General features: G+C 43.4%; 1 protein-coding gene across 1 annotated transcript in view; it reads left to right on the top strand.

The window, feature by feature from the left end:
- Positions 1-1,962: 1,962 nt before the first annotated feature.
- Positions 1,963-16,571, top strand: part of LOC115131918 (voltage-dependent L-type calcium channel subunit beta-3-like) — a 34,667-nt gene continuing 20,058 nt past the window's right edge. Inside the window, exons 1-4 of the mRNA XM_065021075.1 lie at positions 1,963-2,028; positions 4,225-4,317; positions 12,052-12,182; positions 12,518-12,739. Coding sequence (XP_064877147.1) covers positions 1,963-2,028; positions 4,225-4,317; positions 12,052-12,182; positions 12,518-12,739 — 512 coding nt within the window. The remainder of the gene's footprint in view (positions 2,029-4,224; positions 4,318-12,051; positions 12,183-12,517; positions 12,740-16,571) is intronic.

Below are 16,571 nucleotides of genomic sequence, written 5' to 3'. Positions count from 1 at the left end.
AATTTGTTTGCCTCTTCCACACTCACTTAGCGGAATTCTAAATGACAATTCTTGTCTTTCAGAATTTGGTCAGATATACAGTACTTGGATGTGTCGTGTCAGTGTTTGTTGCTGGCATGTCATCCCTGAGTTTGCCAATCTTACCGATGAAAAAAGCATTAAAGTAGTTGGCAATATCAGTGGTTTTTGTGATAAATGAGCCATCTGATTCAATGAATGATGGAGTTCGCCCTTTTTTCGCCTTTTTCACATTTTTCCCCCAAGATTTCATTGAAGGTGCTCCAAAGCTTTTATTGACATTCTTTATGTCATTTGTCTTTGTTTCATAGTGTAGTTGTAATTGCTTGGTCTTACCATGCAGGGCTGCCTTGGAAAATATACTTTGGTCTCAACTGGGACTTAATAATGGTTCCAGTAAATGGCATTGTAATGTACATGATAGCCTAACTAAGGACCACAGTTTAGCACGAGTCCAATGGATGCCAAAGAAGCAGTAGCTGCCATTATCTTCCATTTATTTTCTAAACGTGAACTATTCCAAATGAGGGGAAAGGGAGCAATAGCAAAGATCATGGCAATCCTCCTTCCTCCTCCAATCCTTCCTCCTGCACAGAGCCACACCCGAGAAGACGAGGCACAGTGAGAGGGTTTACTCCCGTCAAAATCTGTCCACGATAAGCAGACCAATAAGCAGACCACTAGAACAAACCTCAGCACAGGTGAGCTGTGTATACTTATTACGAGCAGTGAGGTGGGCAGGGCGCGGTAATATAGGTGCGGCGCTGACCGGCGACCGGTGGTGCTGAAATCCTCTCTGGTTTGATGGTGGCGCTGTCCATGGTGCTGAATGTTTGTGCGGCGGTACAGGGCACAATGGATTCACGCAGACAACTTCAGTATGTCGTTAGTAGGCCTTATTTAGGCTACCTGCGGCTTTTGACATAGGTTACTCTAAAATTTACTGAAGAAAAAACAGCTAGGAATATTATGACCAACTAAAGAAAATATTATATATTTTTAGATTGTGTATTAATCAATATATTGATTTAAGAGGAGATGACAATACGCCTTCATTTTTACCATTAAAGAAAGTGCTACAACTGACCCATTGCATGGTTACCACCAACCTCGACTAATGTGGGCTTACTCGAAATTCTACCAATAGATGAATGTTATCATGGTGAATTTGAATACCTCTAACTCAAACAGAAATAGAAAAATCTCAAATATGTTACACCTGTCCCCAGTATCCACTTGGCCTATAATAGATAACTATAGTTTACATGGTATTCCAAATGATGAAACACATCACTCAACCATATTCAGTAGGAAACACTAATCCTTTACTTTTATTTTGCACACAGAATTGAAATAGTACTAAAACAATATTTCTGTTGTTATTTATTTAAAAAAGAACATTTGCTCAAATGAATGACCCACATTTTATAATACCAACTTGAAAAACAGAATCATTTCATTTCTGCACGGATTAGCTGTTATGCCAATTAAGCAGCCTTCTGTGAGACCCTCTCATAGCGAGCACAGGGAGAGACAGAAGGAAAGAGGGAGATAGAAAGAGAGAGAGAGGGAGAGAGAGAGAGAGAGAGAGAGAGAGAGAGAGAGAGAGAGAGAGAGAGAGAGAGAGAAAGAGGATGCGACGCAAATATACAGGGATACTCTATCGAGGGCAAATGAGAGCTCATCGGCTAGTATAGTATACATCTTGACTCGATATATTTTTTTATAGTGATATCTTTTTCCTTCCTTGATGCAGAAAATATATTTTGTTTATCATATATCCACGTAGCTCTCTCGCCCCACACCCTCACCCTATTCTACTACGGTACACCCTCCTTCTTCCACTGCACATAGATGTAATGTTGGTATCAGCGTTTTTTCCAATAACCGATGTCTGTGTGCATCCCGCCTCCCTGCGCTCTCAAATAGATGGTGCAAGTCAAAATGTCCAAATCGTCCGCAGACCCACTGCCTGGTGTCGAAACAGGCTCACAGTCTCACAATTTTCAGGTAGGTCTCTTCTTTTTAGATAGCACTCAGCAAAGTAGAGCTTGAAAATGGTTAACGTTTTGCTACTTGTTGTTGAAATGAAAGCGTACAGCCTTGGCAATAGTTTCTACCTACGCCAGTGGAATATCGTTTTGAAACTGCCGATTGATGAAAATAAGCAAAAGGCTATGCCACACGATGGGATTATATTATCCGTTTAATTCGATCGGTTATCTAGGCTATTTAATTGTCGTTATAAAGAAAGTCGATAAGATGATTGATAGGTCTACAATGTTTATTGCTAAAGTGTGTTCTTCACTCACTCTGATTTCTAACCGCAATTCGGGCCTCTATTCTTCTGATTTTCAATATGTATTGTGAAATGGTGTTTTCTTATTTATTTGAATGCATGTCCTGCTTAAGATCTGCGTACAATGCGTTATACTCAACCAAAAACAGATATCACGTGTCTTATATTTAACTGTTTTAAGGTTTCATCTGTGGCGGGTAAGAAACCGTGAATATCAAGCACTTCTTGTTCGAGTAGATTGGCTCACCTGTAGCCTACTTATTTCTGCGCTTTTATTAAAACGCAATTGCAAAGGCACTCTAGCATCAGGTTTTGGCATCAAAGTAACTGTTGGGTGGGAGCTAAATCCAATCCAACGAGACTTTATTGAGTCGGGGATTCTTATAGATCTACAGTGGGCTGGCTGGCTGTACGTATAACAGTCTGTCCATATTCTGTATTGTGAATGCATGTCCATTTTCACCCCCCCCCATTTTTATTTATTTTTATAAACTTATCTACCAATAAAATGCTACGCTCGCACTCACAGGGTAGTCCAGAACAAGGTGTGCCCAATTGCCTGCATGGTTCATGACTATTTACAGTTCTGCGTCAGCCTTTGTCCCCAATAAATAAATTTAATCAATGGTTTGAGAAATATCATCCACTACTAGACACGTATTATTATGCAGACAGTCATTACATATGGGTCATTCCACGAAATGAGTACATTTTGTGTCCCTTTGATATTTTAGGTAGAAATTGTGCACACATATTGTATTTTAAAAACCTCATATTAAATGAAATTCACTTTAATATGGTCCATATGGACATGTTTCAGAAATTCTGATTTTGAATATGAATAAAAACTTGCTAAAGTGCCCAAATTCAGTGACTTGTAGGAAGATTCTAAACCACTTCTCCCCAACGTTTATCTAAGTTTCGTTGAAAAGCCCCTATTATTACGTTGCTTTGACAAAGTCATTTCTGAAGATTATAATTTATTCATTGTAATTAGTGATTCATTTTAAGGTAAAAAAAAAACCTGTCTCTTATTTTTAGGTCAACCCTGTTACGTGAACTGAACTCTCATTTTAATATGTTGAAACTATTCTTAAAAATAAAAGATTTAAAAAATCTGAAGGAGCAATGAACATCTAATAGTCAAATGTGGTGGGAAACTGACCGGGTTGAGCATAACAATTGCCACTTCCTGTTGCACACAAAAAGATTCCCTGTCACAAGGGAAGAAATTGTCATCCCTGTTACTTAATTTGACACTTAATAGGCACTTAATATAGTCTTTTTTTTTAATCGAACCTCTTAAGATGCACCGAATTGGTGGAACGACCCATATATCCAGCCAGAAGAATAGTTTGTTTTAGACATTGATCTATCATACCTTGTAATAGGATTTGAGAAATTGAGCTATTTGACAATGCACTTGACTTGTTCTAGTCTCTATCTATAGAAATACATGAGTAAACATGTACATGATATAACATATATATTAAAGCCACTCGTTTCAGGAAAGGGTAATAGGCTAGGTAAAAATGACCAATCTATAGCTCTGCATTGCAGCCATAACACTGGTGAATGCTAGCAGGGTGAAGCAACAGCAAGGTTTGTTATAATGCTGCCAAAGCCTAATATCTTGTACCGTTGACTATCCCCTCTCTTCCCCTCTCTACCCATTTTCTCTTATTTTCTCATTTCTCACTCTCTTTCATCCTTTATTATCATTTCTCTCGCTTTCCTCTTAATTCTCTTTGTTCTTAATGCCCCTCTCTCTTTTTAAAACTTTGTCCTCATCTTACTTTACACCCCTTCTTTCCCCGCGTCGTTTTATGTCATTCCGATTCCTATCTCATCGCTCGTTGCCTCCTCTCTCTTCCTTTCCTTTCTCACCCCTCTCTCCTCTGCAACAGCTGCCCAGGAAGTTGCCTAAGAGGAAAAGTCGGTTCAAACGTTCGGATGGCAGTACGTCCTCAGACACCACCTCCAGCTTCATCAAAAGACAGGTAACCTCCAGCTTCACTAGCTCCTGTTGCCATGGTCAGTGTGCAGTGTGAATGGCATAACCAAGGATCTTGTGTCAATTCAACACTGTCATGCCACATTCCACAAGCACTAACGAAACGAAAGGGCGCGAGATACTTTTCGGTTTAGGTTTTTGAAAGGGACCATTGCCTTGGTTTTATTCTCAATCTTATAGTAACCAATCACTGCGATGTCTTTACTATGAGGCGTTTTATTTGGTTTAATTCACAATAGGCGGCTGAGGGGAGGAGGGCTCATAATAACGTCTGGAATGGAGTGAATGGAATGGTACCAAACACAGGGACACCAGGTGTTTGATGAGTTTGATACCATTCCATTTATTCCGTTCCAGCCATTACTATGAGCCCATCCTCCCCGATGAAGGTGCCACCAACCTCCTGTGGTTGAATGAGCTTTTACTGGTAAAACGTTTGAATGTAATTCTTAACATGTCCAGTGGAGGGCAGTATTGGATTTGTAGCAGCAGTTTGTTACATGAAAATCCCATCCCAGCCTCAGTGTTTAATTCATGCTTTCAGGTCAAGCAAGCGCGAGTGGCAAGGGGTGCAGATCTTATTTAAGAGAATCTCAATAGCTGGTGAAAAAAGGGAGAGAGAAATTAGGTTAAGATAACACTGCCCTTGAATTTAGATTTGTCACCACAGAACCTTTTTGGGTCTCTTTTCCCCTAATAATGTCCTGCTGTGAATTCAGGAAGTGTTTTTTTCCATTCTGTATGCTTGATGTATGTTTGATGTATGTTCTCCATGCTCTGTATCTGCAGATGAATTGGACTTGGTAAGCGTGTCAGTGCAGTAACCATCCAGGCGGCTGCAGTGTAGCGTCTGGCCCAGTAGAGGGGACCTCTGAGCCCCTGTAGAAGCTCTATGTGGAGAAATCAAAGAGCTTCAATCAGGTTACACTGCATGAGTCCAAGACTGACAACAACGCTGTGAGTCAGAGGCCTCTTCTTCCCCATGATTATGGGAGCAAAGGGAATGCCAAAAAGCCTGGGGTGGATCCTTACACCCCTCGGCAAATGGAATAATGTGTATGTGTACCAGACACCGGTTAACAGGGAGAGGCAAATGTTTCTGAGCGCTGGTACACTGGGTGCTTGGTTTAGGTCTTGTTCTTCTTAAGGCCTCTAGGTTTTCACACAGGTTTTACAATCCATATGACCCCCCTTTATCCTCTCTGGTTTGGGCCTCGTGTTTCTTTATATATTTTTTTTTACCTTCTTTCTTTGTGCACAGCAGTAAAGACGAATCCACTCAATCAGTCACCGGAGTATCTGTCAAAAAAGGCATAACTGAAACATGCACTGAGAACAGTATAAGGAAATAAGTATGAAGAAAGAGTGAGAAATGTAGCTAGTTGTCAGAAGCGTTGGTGCGAGCCAGGGAAGAAGGGATGGAGGAGAAATGGCTGAAACAGACGTTTTATTTAGGAGGGGACATTAGTTATACCGATTAGTGGCTCAGTGAAAACTTCCGTAATCCCTGAGAATATCGCAGGGTCTTCAATATGAATTGGACTCTTTTCCAGGTCCGGGGTGAGGTGGTGTGTTTAACCTTCTATATCTCACCAGCTTCGCACCTTACACCTATACAGATACAGTTGTATCGTTCCCTCTCATTTCATTGAGGTTTGTGTGTGTGTGTGTGTGTGTGTGTGTGTGTGTGTGTGTGTGCATGAGTGTCTCAGTATTTGGTGGATTGCTGGGTTGTTGTTGCTACTTATTAGCACTTGATAATACCATAATATTACAAATTATTAAGCCTTTACCTCGGTGTGCTAAATCAGGGTCACACAGAGTGTTTCTGGGTAGTCTTAAACAAATCTACTTTGAAACAAAAGTATACACCTCATACACATGGTTATGGGTTTAAAAAAAGAAGACACCATGTCATATATATAGACTTGAAATGTATTCCATTTAGAGTTTGCATTCCAACATTACACTTTATATACATCACAAAAGACTGAAATATAACAAAACCTGTCATAGAAACACCAGATTTTCATCAGGTTTAAAATAATAATCTTTATTAAGGATGAAATTATGAAAAATATGAATAACATTCCACCCATGAGGCCAAAGAGGACGCTTTTGGTCATTGACTGCAGGAAAAGGCTACCAAAAGAACGGAAAATGCCTTAAACAAGACAGGTACTTTGTACTTTCTTTGTTTAAATATGTTTTCCTTGTAATAGGGATGGATATGGGTTCCACCTATAGCGTAGCAGTATGACTCATTACTGCAGACAGTAGAGCACAATATACTGCTGGTATGTGTTTCCACAAGTACAATGTACACTATGTGAAATATACACAACCTGATAGTAGTAATATACATTCACAACAGCCTCATGAACATAGCTGTGGTAGAAATCTTGTTTATAATGCTGTGAAGTTAAATACTGATCTGTTCCCATTCTCAGATGCTGTAGTGACAGTGTGTGAGTGGAGGGAAGGGCTATGTTAACACGAGTAGCTTGACTTGATGAGACATGATCAAGTTTTCCTCTGACTACAGGACTGAGAAGACAGGAACGGATCGAAGGCAAGAGAGGGAGAGAGAGATAGCGGAGAGAGAGAGAGAGAGAGAGAGAGCGATGAGAGAGAAAGAGGAAGGTGGATTTGAAGTGACGTACTTTAGCTCTTAGCAGAAGGTCTGTGCGTATGTGATTGGTGTGAGGGAGAGAGTGTGTGAGAGAGAGAGAGTGAGAGAGAGAGAGAGAGAGAGAGAGAGAGAGAGAGAAAGAGAGAGAGAGAGAGAGAGAGAGAGAGAGAGAGAGAGAGAGAGATGTAGAAGGAGGAAGAGAGGGTGTCAAATGAGTATATTCCAGTGCATGTCCTCCCTGGTTCGGGGAAGGAGCACAGTCCAGTATGACCGTATACAGCATGTAGCCTAGAGGAAGGACAGGCTGGCTCTATCACCACACTGAGTAAGTACACAGACTCCCTCAGGAGCCATCACCATCTCTTCCTCTCTCTGTCTCTTCCCCTCCTCTCCTCATTGTCTCTCCATGTCCTCTGTTCCTGTCAGCCGTTCTCCTCCTCATCTCCCCTGCTCTTTATATCTTCAACGTTCTCTCTCCCCCTCCTTCACAACTCTCTACATCCTCTTCTGTTTTTCATTCCCTTCACATCTCTATTTCTCTGTGAAGCCCCCTAGTCGTTCTGTTTCCCTCTCTTCTCTGTTTCTCTCTTTTACTTCTTATTCTTCCTCTTCATTCTTCCCATTAAATCCAAGTACCACATTCATTGAAATTATGCTTCCTATGAGTTGCCTATTTCAGATCATTTCAGATCAGATCTTCATTGGTAGTGATTGTTGGGGCTGTGGTCTGTGATCTATGAGTGTATGTACGCCTCGTTGACTGTTAAAGGAGCAACTTGCCTTTACTTAATCACCCGTTTTACAACTAAAGTAGATGTACCCAGTTTGCATTTACACCCTCCGGCGTCGTGCTTGGAATATTGGAACCAGTCATAATCATTCATGATGGTGTGTGTGCCTGCATGTGTGTGTGCCTGTGTGTGTGTGTGTGTGTGTGTGTGTGTGTGTGTGTGTGTGTGTGTGTGTGTGTGTGTGTGTGTGTGTGTGTGTGTGTGTGTGTGTGTGTGTGTGTGTGTGTGTGTGTGTGTGTGTGTATGATGTAGGGTTGACCCCATTTAGTCGACTGGTCAATTGTTTGTTCGTTAGGCTGTTGGTCGACCGAGATTTCTTAAGTGAGCAGTAGCAAAAAAAGAAAAAAATATAATGGTGTACACCTGTCTGATTGGTGCCTTTCTGAATGGACTGATCCATTGTGGAGGCCGTGGGGATGGGACAGTCCACTCTAAGATGGGCTACTGAAATTGTATATGGCTATATTATGTATGGTGCAACACTAATACAAATTGTATTATTTTATGACAGATGCGCTTTCTTCCATGTTTGTTAGCGGTCGCTGTCCGCGGTTCTGAAACACATCAGTGCACTGTTGAGTTGTCGTCTTTTCCTAGACTATGTTGCTGTGTGCATAATAGCAAAGTTAACCAGCATATCGGCGTTGAGAACAATGCAGTGGAGGCAGCAGCGGAGTTAGGAGGTGAAAAAACAGCCTGTTTCCTAATTGTAGAAGAAAAGTGGGGAGAGAGGAAACGCCAACTTAATTGGGTCTATAATCAATGACCGAAATGTTAAACGTGCCTGGCTTTTACAGTCCATTCAGAAAGTATTCAGACCCCTTGACTTTATCCACATTTTGTTACGTTACAGCCTTATTCTAAAATTTATTCAATTGTTATTTTCCCTCATCAATCTACACACAATACCCAATAATGACAAAGCAAAAGGAATTCAGACCCTTTACTCAGTACTTTGTTGAAGCACATTTGGCAGCGATTACAGCCTCGGGTCTTCTTGAGTATGACACTACAAGCTTGGCACACCTGTATTTGGGGGGTTTCTCCCATTCCTTTCTGCAGATCCTCTCAAGCTCTTTCAGGTTGGATGGGGAGCGTTACACCACAGCTATCTTCAGGTCTCTCCAGAGATGTTTGATCGGGTTCAAGCTACTCAAGGACATTCAGAGACTTGTCCCGAAGCCACTCCTGCGTTGTCTTGTCTGTGCGCTTAGGATCGTTGTCCTGTTGGAAGGTGAACCTTTGCCCCAGTCTGAGGTCCGGAGCGATCTTTTCATCAAGGATCTCTCTGTACTTTGCTCCGTTAATCTTTGCCTCGATCCTGACTTGTCTCCCAGTCCATGCCGCTGAAAAACATCCCCACAGCATGATGCTGCCACCGCCATGCTTCACCATAGGGATGGTGCCAGATTTCCTCCAGACGTGACACGTGGCATTCAGGCCAAAGAGTTCAATCTTGGATTCATCAGACCAGAGAATCTTGTTTCTCATGGTCTGAGAGTCTTTAGGTGCTTTTTGTCAAACCAAGCGGGCTGTCATGTGTATTTTACTGAGGAGTGGCTTCCGTCTGGTGACTCTACCATAAAGGCTTAATTGGTGGAGTGCTGCAGAAATGGTTGTCCTTCTGGAAGGTTCTCTTATCGCCGCAGAATAACTCTATGGCTCTGTCAGAGTGGCCATCGGGTTCTTGGTCACCTCCCTGACCAAGGCCCTTCTCCCCCGATTGCTCAGTTTGGCTGGGACGGCCAGCTCTCGGAAGAGTCTTGGTGGTTCCAAATGTCTTCTATTTAAGAATGATGTAGGCCACTGTGTTCTTGGGGACCTTCAATGCTGCAGACATTTTTTGGCACCCTTCCCCAGGTCTGTGCCTCAACACAATCCTGTTTTGGAGCTCTACGGGCAATTCCTTCAATCTCATGGCTTGTTCTTTGCTCTGACATGCACTGTCAACTGTGCGACCTTATATAGACAAGTGTGTGCCTTTCCAAATCATGTCAACCAATTGAATATACCACAGGTGGACTCCAATCAAGTTGTAAAAACATCTCAAGGATGATAATTGAAAACAGGATGCACCTGAGTTAAATTTCAAGCAAAGGGTCTGAATACTCATGTAAATAAGGTATTTCTGTTTCTTATTTTTTTTAAATAAATTAGCAAAAATGTCTAAAAACATGTTTTCTTTGTCATTATGGGGTTTTGTGTGTAGATTGCTGAGGAACATATTTTTGAAGACAAGACAGATCGTGCTTCTGTTGCCTGTTTGAGTGTTTGTTTAATAGCCTACTGATTCCAGGAGAACCAAGCCTCATGCAACCACAACATAAACACATTCGGCTGGTTTTGATCTTTGCTATACTGTAATGAAGACTTTACACTTTTTCCTTTAGAACAGACTCTCTGGTATTATTTATAATCTATGTAGTGTTATTTACATATAGTTAGTTCCAAATTGTCATAAAAATAATAGACTATTTATAAAAAATAATAACCCTCCTTTTTCTTGATCTTCTTATTGTTCTTATTACTATCATTGTTATGATCATCATTATTACAATAATAAGTCATGTCATTATCATTAGTAGGCTTAGTATAGGAGCCTTGTATAACCACCATCGAGCTGTAGGCCAGACTAAGCATCCTGTTCAGTCTGAATAGCGGAACTTACTTAGACCTATATTTCAAAACGTATAAAGGCTACAGTACTGTATCAATCAATCATTAATTTATTAATATCATCACACAGCATACCCGTCGCTCACGATTTGACATGCATTCAAGCATTTTAGTTTTAAATAAAATAACAAAGTGACCCTTGAAAAATGAGCACAAACAAAAAATAAACCGTTCCATGTTGGAAATTGCATTCATGAATGAATGCGACTGGTTTTAGTCTTTGCTGTAATAAAGGCAAAAAGGCAAAAACAAAAAAAATGTTACAACAGACTCTCTGGTATTTACATTGTTCCAAAAGGCCAGAGAAATTATATTGGAATCTAACGGCACCTGTTTGGCACACAATATGTACGCAGTGCTGGCTCCTTACCTTCTTTTTCTAGATCTCCAGTATTTTCCACAACTAGTCAAATTTATTCCATCTGACTTCCCCCTCCTGAGCAACCAGTAAACATTCCCCCGTTTCGAGTTCATTTGTCACATCCCCTGAATTCTTCCAGATCAGGTATTCCCAAAATGGGGTAAGCAATGCCGTCTGGGTACACCAAATAAACATACAAAAAACAGTCCATTTATATTTTCCAACGGGGCCATACATTTGGGTGAGTTTTTCTTCTTGCCTGAGTAGCCTCGTTTCACTGCCAAAAAATAAAATTAAACCATCTAGTGTTCATCGAAATAACAACACAATGTCAAATACAGGTAGCCTAGTCAAATAATTAACATCCAATCACATTAACCATTACTCGTCACGGGAATTCCACTAATGGTACGTATGTAGCCAAACATAGCTGCTGCTCATTCCATTTGCTCGAAAATTGATAAATGGTCAAAAAAAAGTAAGGCCCTTAGAGACACATAACAGCTCTACTGTCACGCCCTGACCATAGTAAGCTGTTTATTCTCTGTGTTGGTTGGGGAGAGAGGCAGTGTTATGCACTTGAGTGAGGACCCAAAAGCGGTTTAACAAAAACAGAGTCAAAAGAGTCCCCTTCTTAGCAGCAGAGGAGAATAGCTGGGTTAGAGTCCCCTTCTTAGCAGCAGAGGAGAATAGCTGGGTCAGCGGCGACAGACTGCTGGTCTCTCTGGGTAGGCGCGGGTCGTAGAGGACAGAGGTACCTGATCACACGTAGCATCAGAAGAACAGGCAGATTCCGACAGGACGGGACAAGGGTGAAGCAAACCAGATGATAGTTTGGTTCTGGCATGAGAAACTCAAACGAGAATCTGACAAAGAAAGAAGCAGGAACAGAGAGAGAAATAGAGACCTAATCAGAGGGAAAAAGGGAACAGGTGGGAAAAGGGTGAACGAGGTAGTTAGAGAAGATGAGGAACAGCTGGGGGGAGGAGAGAAAGAGAAGGTAACCTAATACGACCAGCAGAGGGAGACGGAGTGAAGAGAAAGAACAGGAACAAGACATAATATGACAATAGATGACAGGCAGCCCCAAAAAATGTGTGTGGGGGGGGCACACGGGGAAATTGGCGGAGTCAGGGTTTAGACCTGAGCCAACTCCCCGTGCTTACCGTGGGGAACGTGTGACCGGTCAGGCACCGTGCTATGCGGTGATGCGCACTGTGTCTCCAGTGCGCATTCACAGCCTGGTGCGCTCTGTTCCAGCTTCCCACAGTTGCCGTGCTAGAGTGGGCATTCAGCCAGGACGGATTGTGCCGGCTCAACGCTCCTGGTCTCCAGTACGTCTCCTCGGTCCAGGATATCCTGTGCCAGCTTCCCGCACTTGTCGGGCTGGAGTGAGCATCCAGTCAGGAAGGGTTGTGCCAGCTCTGCGCTCTAAACCTCCAGTGTGCCTCCACAGTCCAGTGCGTCCTGTGCCTCCTTCCCGCACTCGCCCTGAGGTGCGTGTCATCAGCCCGGTGCCACCTGTACCGGTCCCACACATCAGGCCTTCAGTGCGCCTCCACAGTCCAGTACGTCCTGTGCCTCCTCCCCACACTCGCCCTGAGGTGCGTGTCACCAGCCCGGTACCACCAGTGCCGGCACCACGCATCAGGCCTCCAGTGCGCCTCCACAGTCCAGAGCTTCCGGCGACAGTTCCCAGTCCAGAGCTTCCGGCGACTGTTTCCAGTCCAGAGCTTCCGGCGACGTTTCACAGTCCGAAACCTCCTGAGACGGTCTCGGGTCCGGAACTTCCTGAGACAGTCTACAGTCCGGAACCTCCTGAGGCGGTCTACAGTTGGCGGTCCGGAGCCTCCAGCGACGGTCGGCGGTCCAGAGCCTTCAGCAGGGGTTCTCAGTCCAGAGCCTCCTGCGACGATCTATGGTCCGGTTCCTCCGGCAACGATCCACGGTCTGGAGCCTCCGGCGACTATCCACGGTCGTCTAGATGAAATGTATTTCTATGGTGGCCTGATATGGTTCCCAATCAGAGGCAGCTGTTTATCATTGTCTCTCATTGGGAATCATATTTAGGTAGTCATTTCCCATTGTTATTCTTGGGATCTTGTCTACATTTAGTTGCCTGAGTGCACACCAGTAGCGTCACGTTTCGTTTGTGCTTTATTGTTTTTGTTTATTGAGTTTCGATTTATAAAAAATATGTGGAACTCTACTCATGCTGCACCTTGGTCTACTCATTACGACGAGCGTGACATCTACTGGTAGTACTGCTACTACCAGCAGTACTACACCTGCACCTGTCGACGACACAAGTTGTTCTGCTTCCACGAACACATCCAATGCTAGAATGAGTAATTCTACATTTGTTGTTAGCCCAGCTAGCATGGACACTGACAGTTGTGAATCTGATGCAGCCAAAGAGCTACTGCCACCTTACCCAGGAAAACACCGAACAACAGACAGGGATGTTGGACCATCGAAGAGGTGCAAATATGATGAGAACTACATTGATTTGGGGTTCAATTATATTGGGAGTAGTGCCTTTCCTCAGCCACGGTGTGTTAAATTTGCAAAAGTACTATCTCACAACTTCATGAAACCTTCACTCTTGCGCAGACATTTAGAAACCAAAAATTTTTAAAATAAGCCACGGGAGTTTTTTGAGCGAGAATTAAGATGACTTTCTAGTAGTAAGACATGTATAAAAGCAACAGATACCATGAATAAGAAGGGGCTAGAATCGTCTTATATGGTGAGCTACCGAGTGGCTAGGACAGGCAAGCCCCATACTATTGTGGAGGACTTCTTTCTTCCTGCTGCCGCGGATATGGCTGGGATAATGCTGAGGGGAAAAGGCCAAAAAAAACTATACAGACAATGCCTTCATCAAACAACACTGTTTCACGACACATCAGTGACATGGCAGGAGATGTTTTGAAACATTTACTGCTTCGCATACAAGCCAGTGAATTATATGTGTTACAGCTGGATGAGTCAACAGACGTGGTGGACCTGGCACAGCTCCTGGTATATGTCTGTTACGTTTATGGGGGGTCAATTAAGGAAGACATCCTCTTCTGTAAACCACTGCAAACCAGGACAACAGGAGAGGATATTCTTTAAGTACTGGACAGCTTTGTGACATCAAATGGACTTTTGGGGGTCAAGATGTTTTGGTATCTATACTGATGGCGCAAAAGCCATGACAGGGAGACATAGTGAAGTGTTAACGCCCGTACAAGCAGTTGCTCCCGACGCCACTTGGGTACACTGCAGCATCCACCGAGAGGCCCTTGCTGCCAAGGGAATGCCTGACAGCTTGATAGACGTTTTGGACACTACAGTGAAAATGGTTAACTTTGTTAAAAGTAAGGCCCCTGAACTGTCGTGTATTTTCTGCACTATGCAATGATATGGGCAGCGACCATGTAACACTTTTACAACATACCGAAGTGCGCTGGTTATCAAGGGGAAAAGTATTGACATGTGTTTTTGAGAGACGAGCTTAAAGTTTCACTTGTCTGACCTCTTGCATGATGATGATGAGTTTCTCACACAACTGGCCTATCTGGGTGATGTTTTTTCTCACCTGAATGATCTGAATCTAGGATTACAGGGACTCTCCGCAACTATATTCAATGTGCGGGACAATATTGAGGCTATGATTAAGAAGCTATTTTCTGTCAGCATTAACAAGGACAACACACAGGTCTTTCCATCATTGTATGATTTTTGTTGTGTGCAAATCAAGCTTATGGACAATGTCAAATGTGAAATAGCTAAGCACCCGAGTGAGTTGGGTGCGCAAATACGCAGGTTCTTTCCCAAAACGGATGATACAAACAACTGGATTCATTATCCCGTTCATGCCCTGCCTCCAGTCCACTTAGCGATATCTGAACAAGAGAGCCTCATCGAAATTGCAACAAGAAGTTCTGCAAAAATTTTATTTAATCAGAAGCCACTGCCAGATTTCTGGATTGGGCTGCGCTCAGAGTATCCTGCCTTGGCAAATCACGCTGTTAAGACACTGATGCCCTTTGCAACCACATACCCATGTGAGAGTGGATTCTCGGCCCTCATTAGCATGAAAACTAAATACAGGCACAAACTGTGTGTGGAAAATGATTTAAGACTGAGACTCTCTCCAATACAACCCAACAAGCACACCATTCACATTAACCTGTGGTGAGTTATTCACAATTTTCAATAAACAAATAAGGTTTTATATGTAAGATGGTTAAATAAAGAGCAAAAGTATTGATTATTATAATATTATTATTTGTGCCCTGGTCTTATAAGAGCTCTTTGTCACTTCCCACGAGCCGGGTTGAAACAAAAACTCCCACTCATTCTTGTGTTTAATAAATGTATCGTATAGTGTGTGTGTGGCAGGCTTACAATGATGGCAAATAACAACATTTGAGAGTGCTAGAGGGGGTACGCAGCTGAAGGTTGAATGTTTGAAGGGGTACGCGACTATAAAAGTTTGGGAACCACTGTTCCAGATTAATGAATATGAAAGAGATAGGGAAAGAAGGAGTAAGAGGGTGTGTGTGTGTGTGTGTGTGTGTGTGTGTGTGTGTGTGTGTGTGTGTGTGTGTGTGTGTGTGTGTGTGTGTGTGTGTGTGTGTGTGTGTGTGTGTGTGTGTGTGTGTGTGTGTGTGTGTGTGTGTAAGTGTGTGTGTGTAAGTGTGAGTGGAGGGATTCCAGCAGCAGGTGTGAGGTCCCCTGATCCAGTGCTCACTTTAATAATGGCTGGGCATGGCAGCCCAGGAGACTCTTTCAGAGCTGATCTCTACACGTTAATAATGGCTGGGCATGGCAGCCCAGGAGACTCTCTCAGAGCTGATCTCTACACTTTAATAATGGCTGGGCATGGCAGCCCAGGAGACTCTCTCAGAGCTGATCTCTACACTTTAATAATGGCTGGACATGGCAGCCCAGGAGACTCTCTCAGAGCTGATCTCTACACTTTAATAATGGCTGGACATGGCAGCCCAGGAGACTCTCTCAGAGCTGATCTCTACACTTTAATAATGGCTGGGCATGGCAGCCCAGGAGACTCTCTCAGAGCTGATCTCTACACTTGAATAATGGCTGGACATGGCAGCCCAGGAGACTCTCTCAGAGCTGATCTCTACACTTTAATAATGGCTGGGCATGGCAGCCCAGGAGACTCTCTCAGAGCTGATCTCTACACTTTAATAATGGCTGGGCATGGCAGCCCAGGAGACTCTCTCAGAGCTGATCTCTACACTTTAATAATGGCTGGGCAAGGCAGCCCAGGCGACTCTCTTAGCACGCTAACGTCATTAAGAAGCACTTAGACCCGGCCCTTTTCCCACTCCTGCCATGTACGTCTGTCTGTCTGTCTGCCTGCCTGCCTGCCTGCCTGCCTGTCTGCCTGTCTGTCTGTCCGTCCGTCCGTGTCTGTCTGCCTGCCTGTCTGTCTGCCTGTCTGTCTGTCTGTCTGTCTGTCTGTCTGTCTGTCTGTCTGTCTGTCTGTCTGTCTGTCTGTCTGTCTGTCTGTCTGTCTGTCTGTCTGCCTGCCAGCCTGTCTGTCTGTCTGTCTGTCTGTCTGTCTGTCTGTATGTCTGTATGTCTGTCTGTCTGTCTCACAATCTCCTCCACCAACCACCATCACTCTGTACCTCCCCTCCTTCACACAATTTTATTGTCTAATCTAAATCCTAAGATCACCTATGCGTATCTCATTACATAAACCCTTTCTTTCTTTCTTTCTTTCTCCCCTCCCTCCCTCCCTCCCTCCCTCCCCCTCC

This window comes from Oncorhynchus nerka, linkage group LG7 (assembly GCF_034236695.1).
Source record: "Oncorhynchus nerka isolate Pitt River linkage group LG7, Oner_Uvic_2.0, whole genome shotgun sequence".
Taxonomy (NCBI): domain Eukaryota; kingdom Metazoa; phylum Chordata; class Actinopteri; order Salmoniformes; family Salmonidae; genus Oncorhynchus; species Oncorhynchus nerka.
Note: the sequence above shows the minus strand (reverse complement) of the source record. Positions and strands in the feature narration are given on the sequence as shown.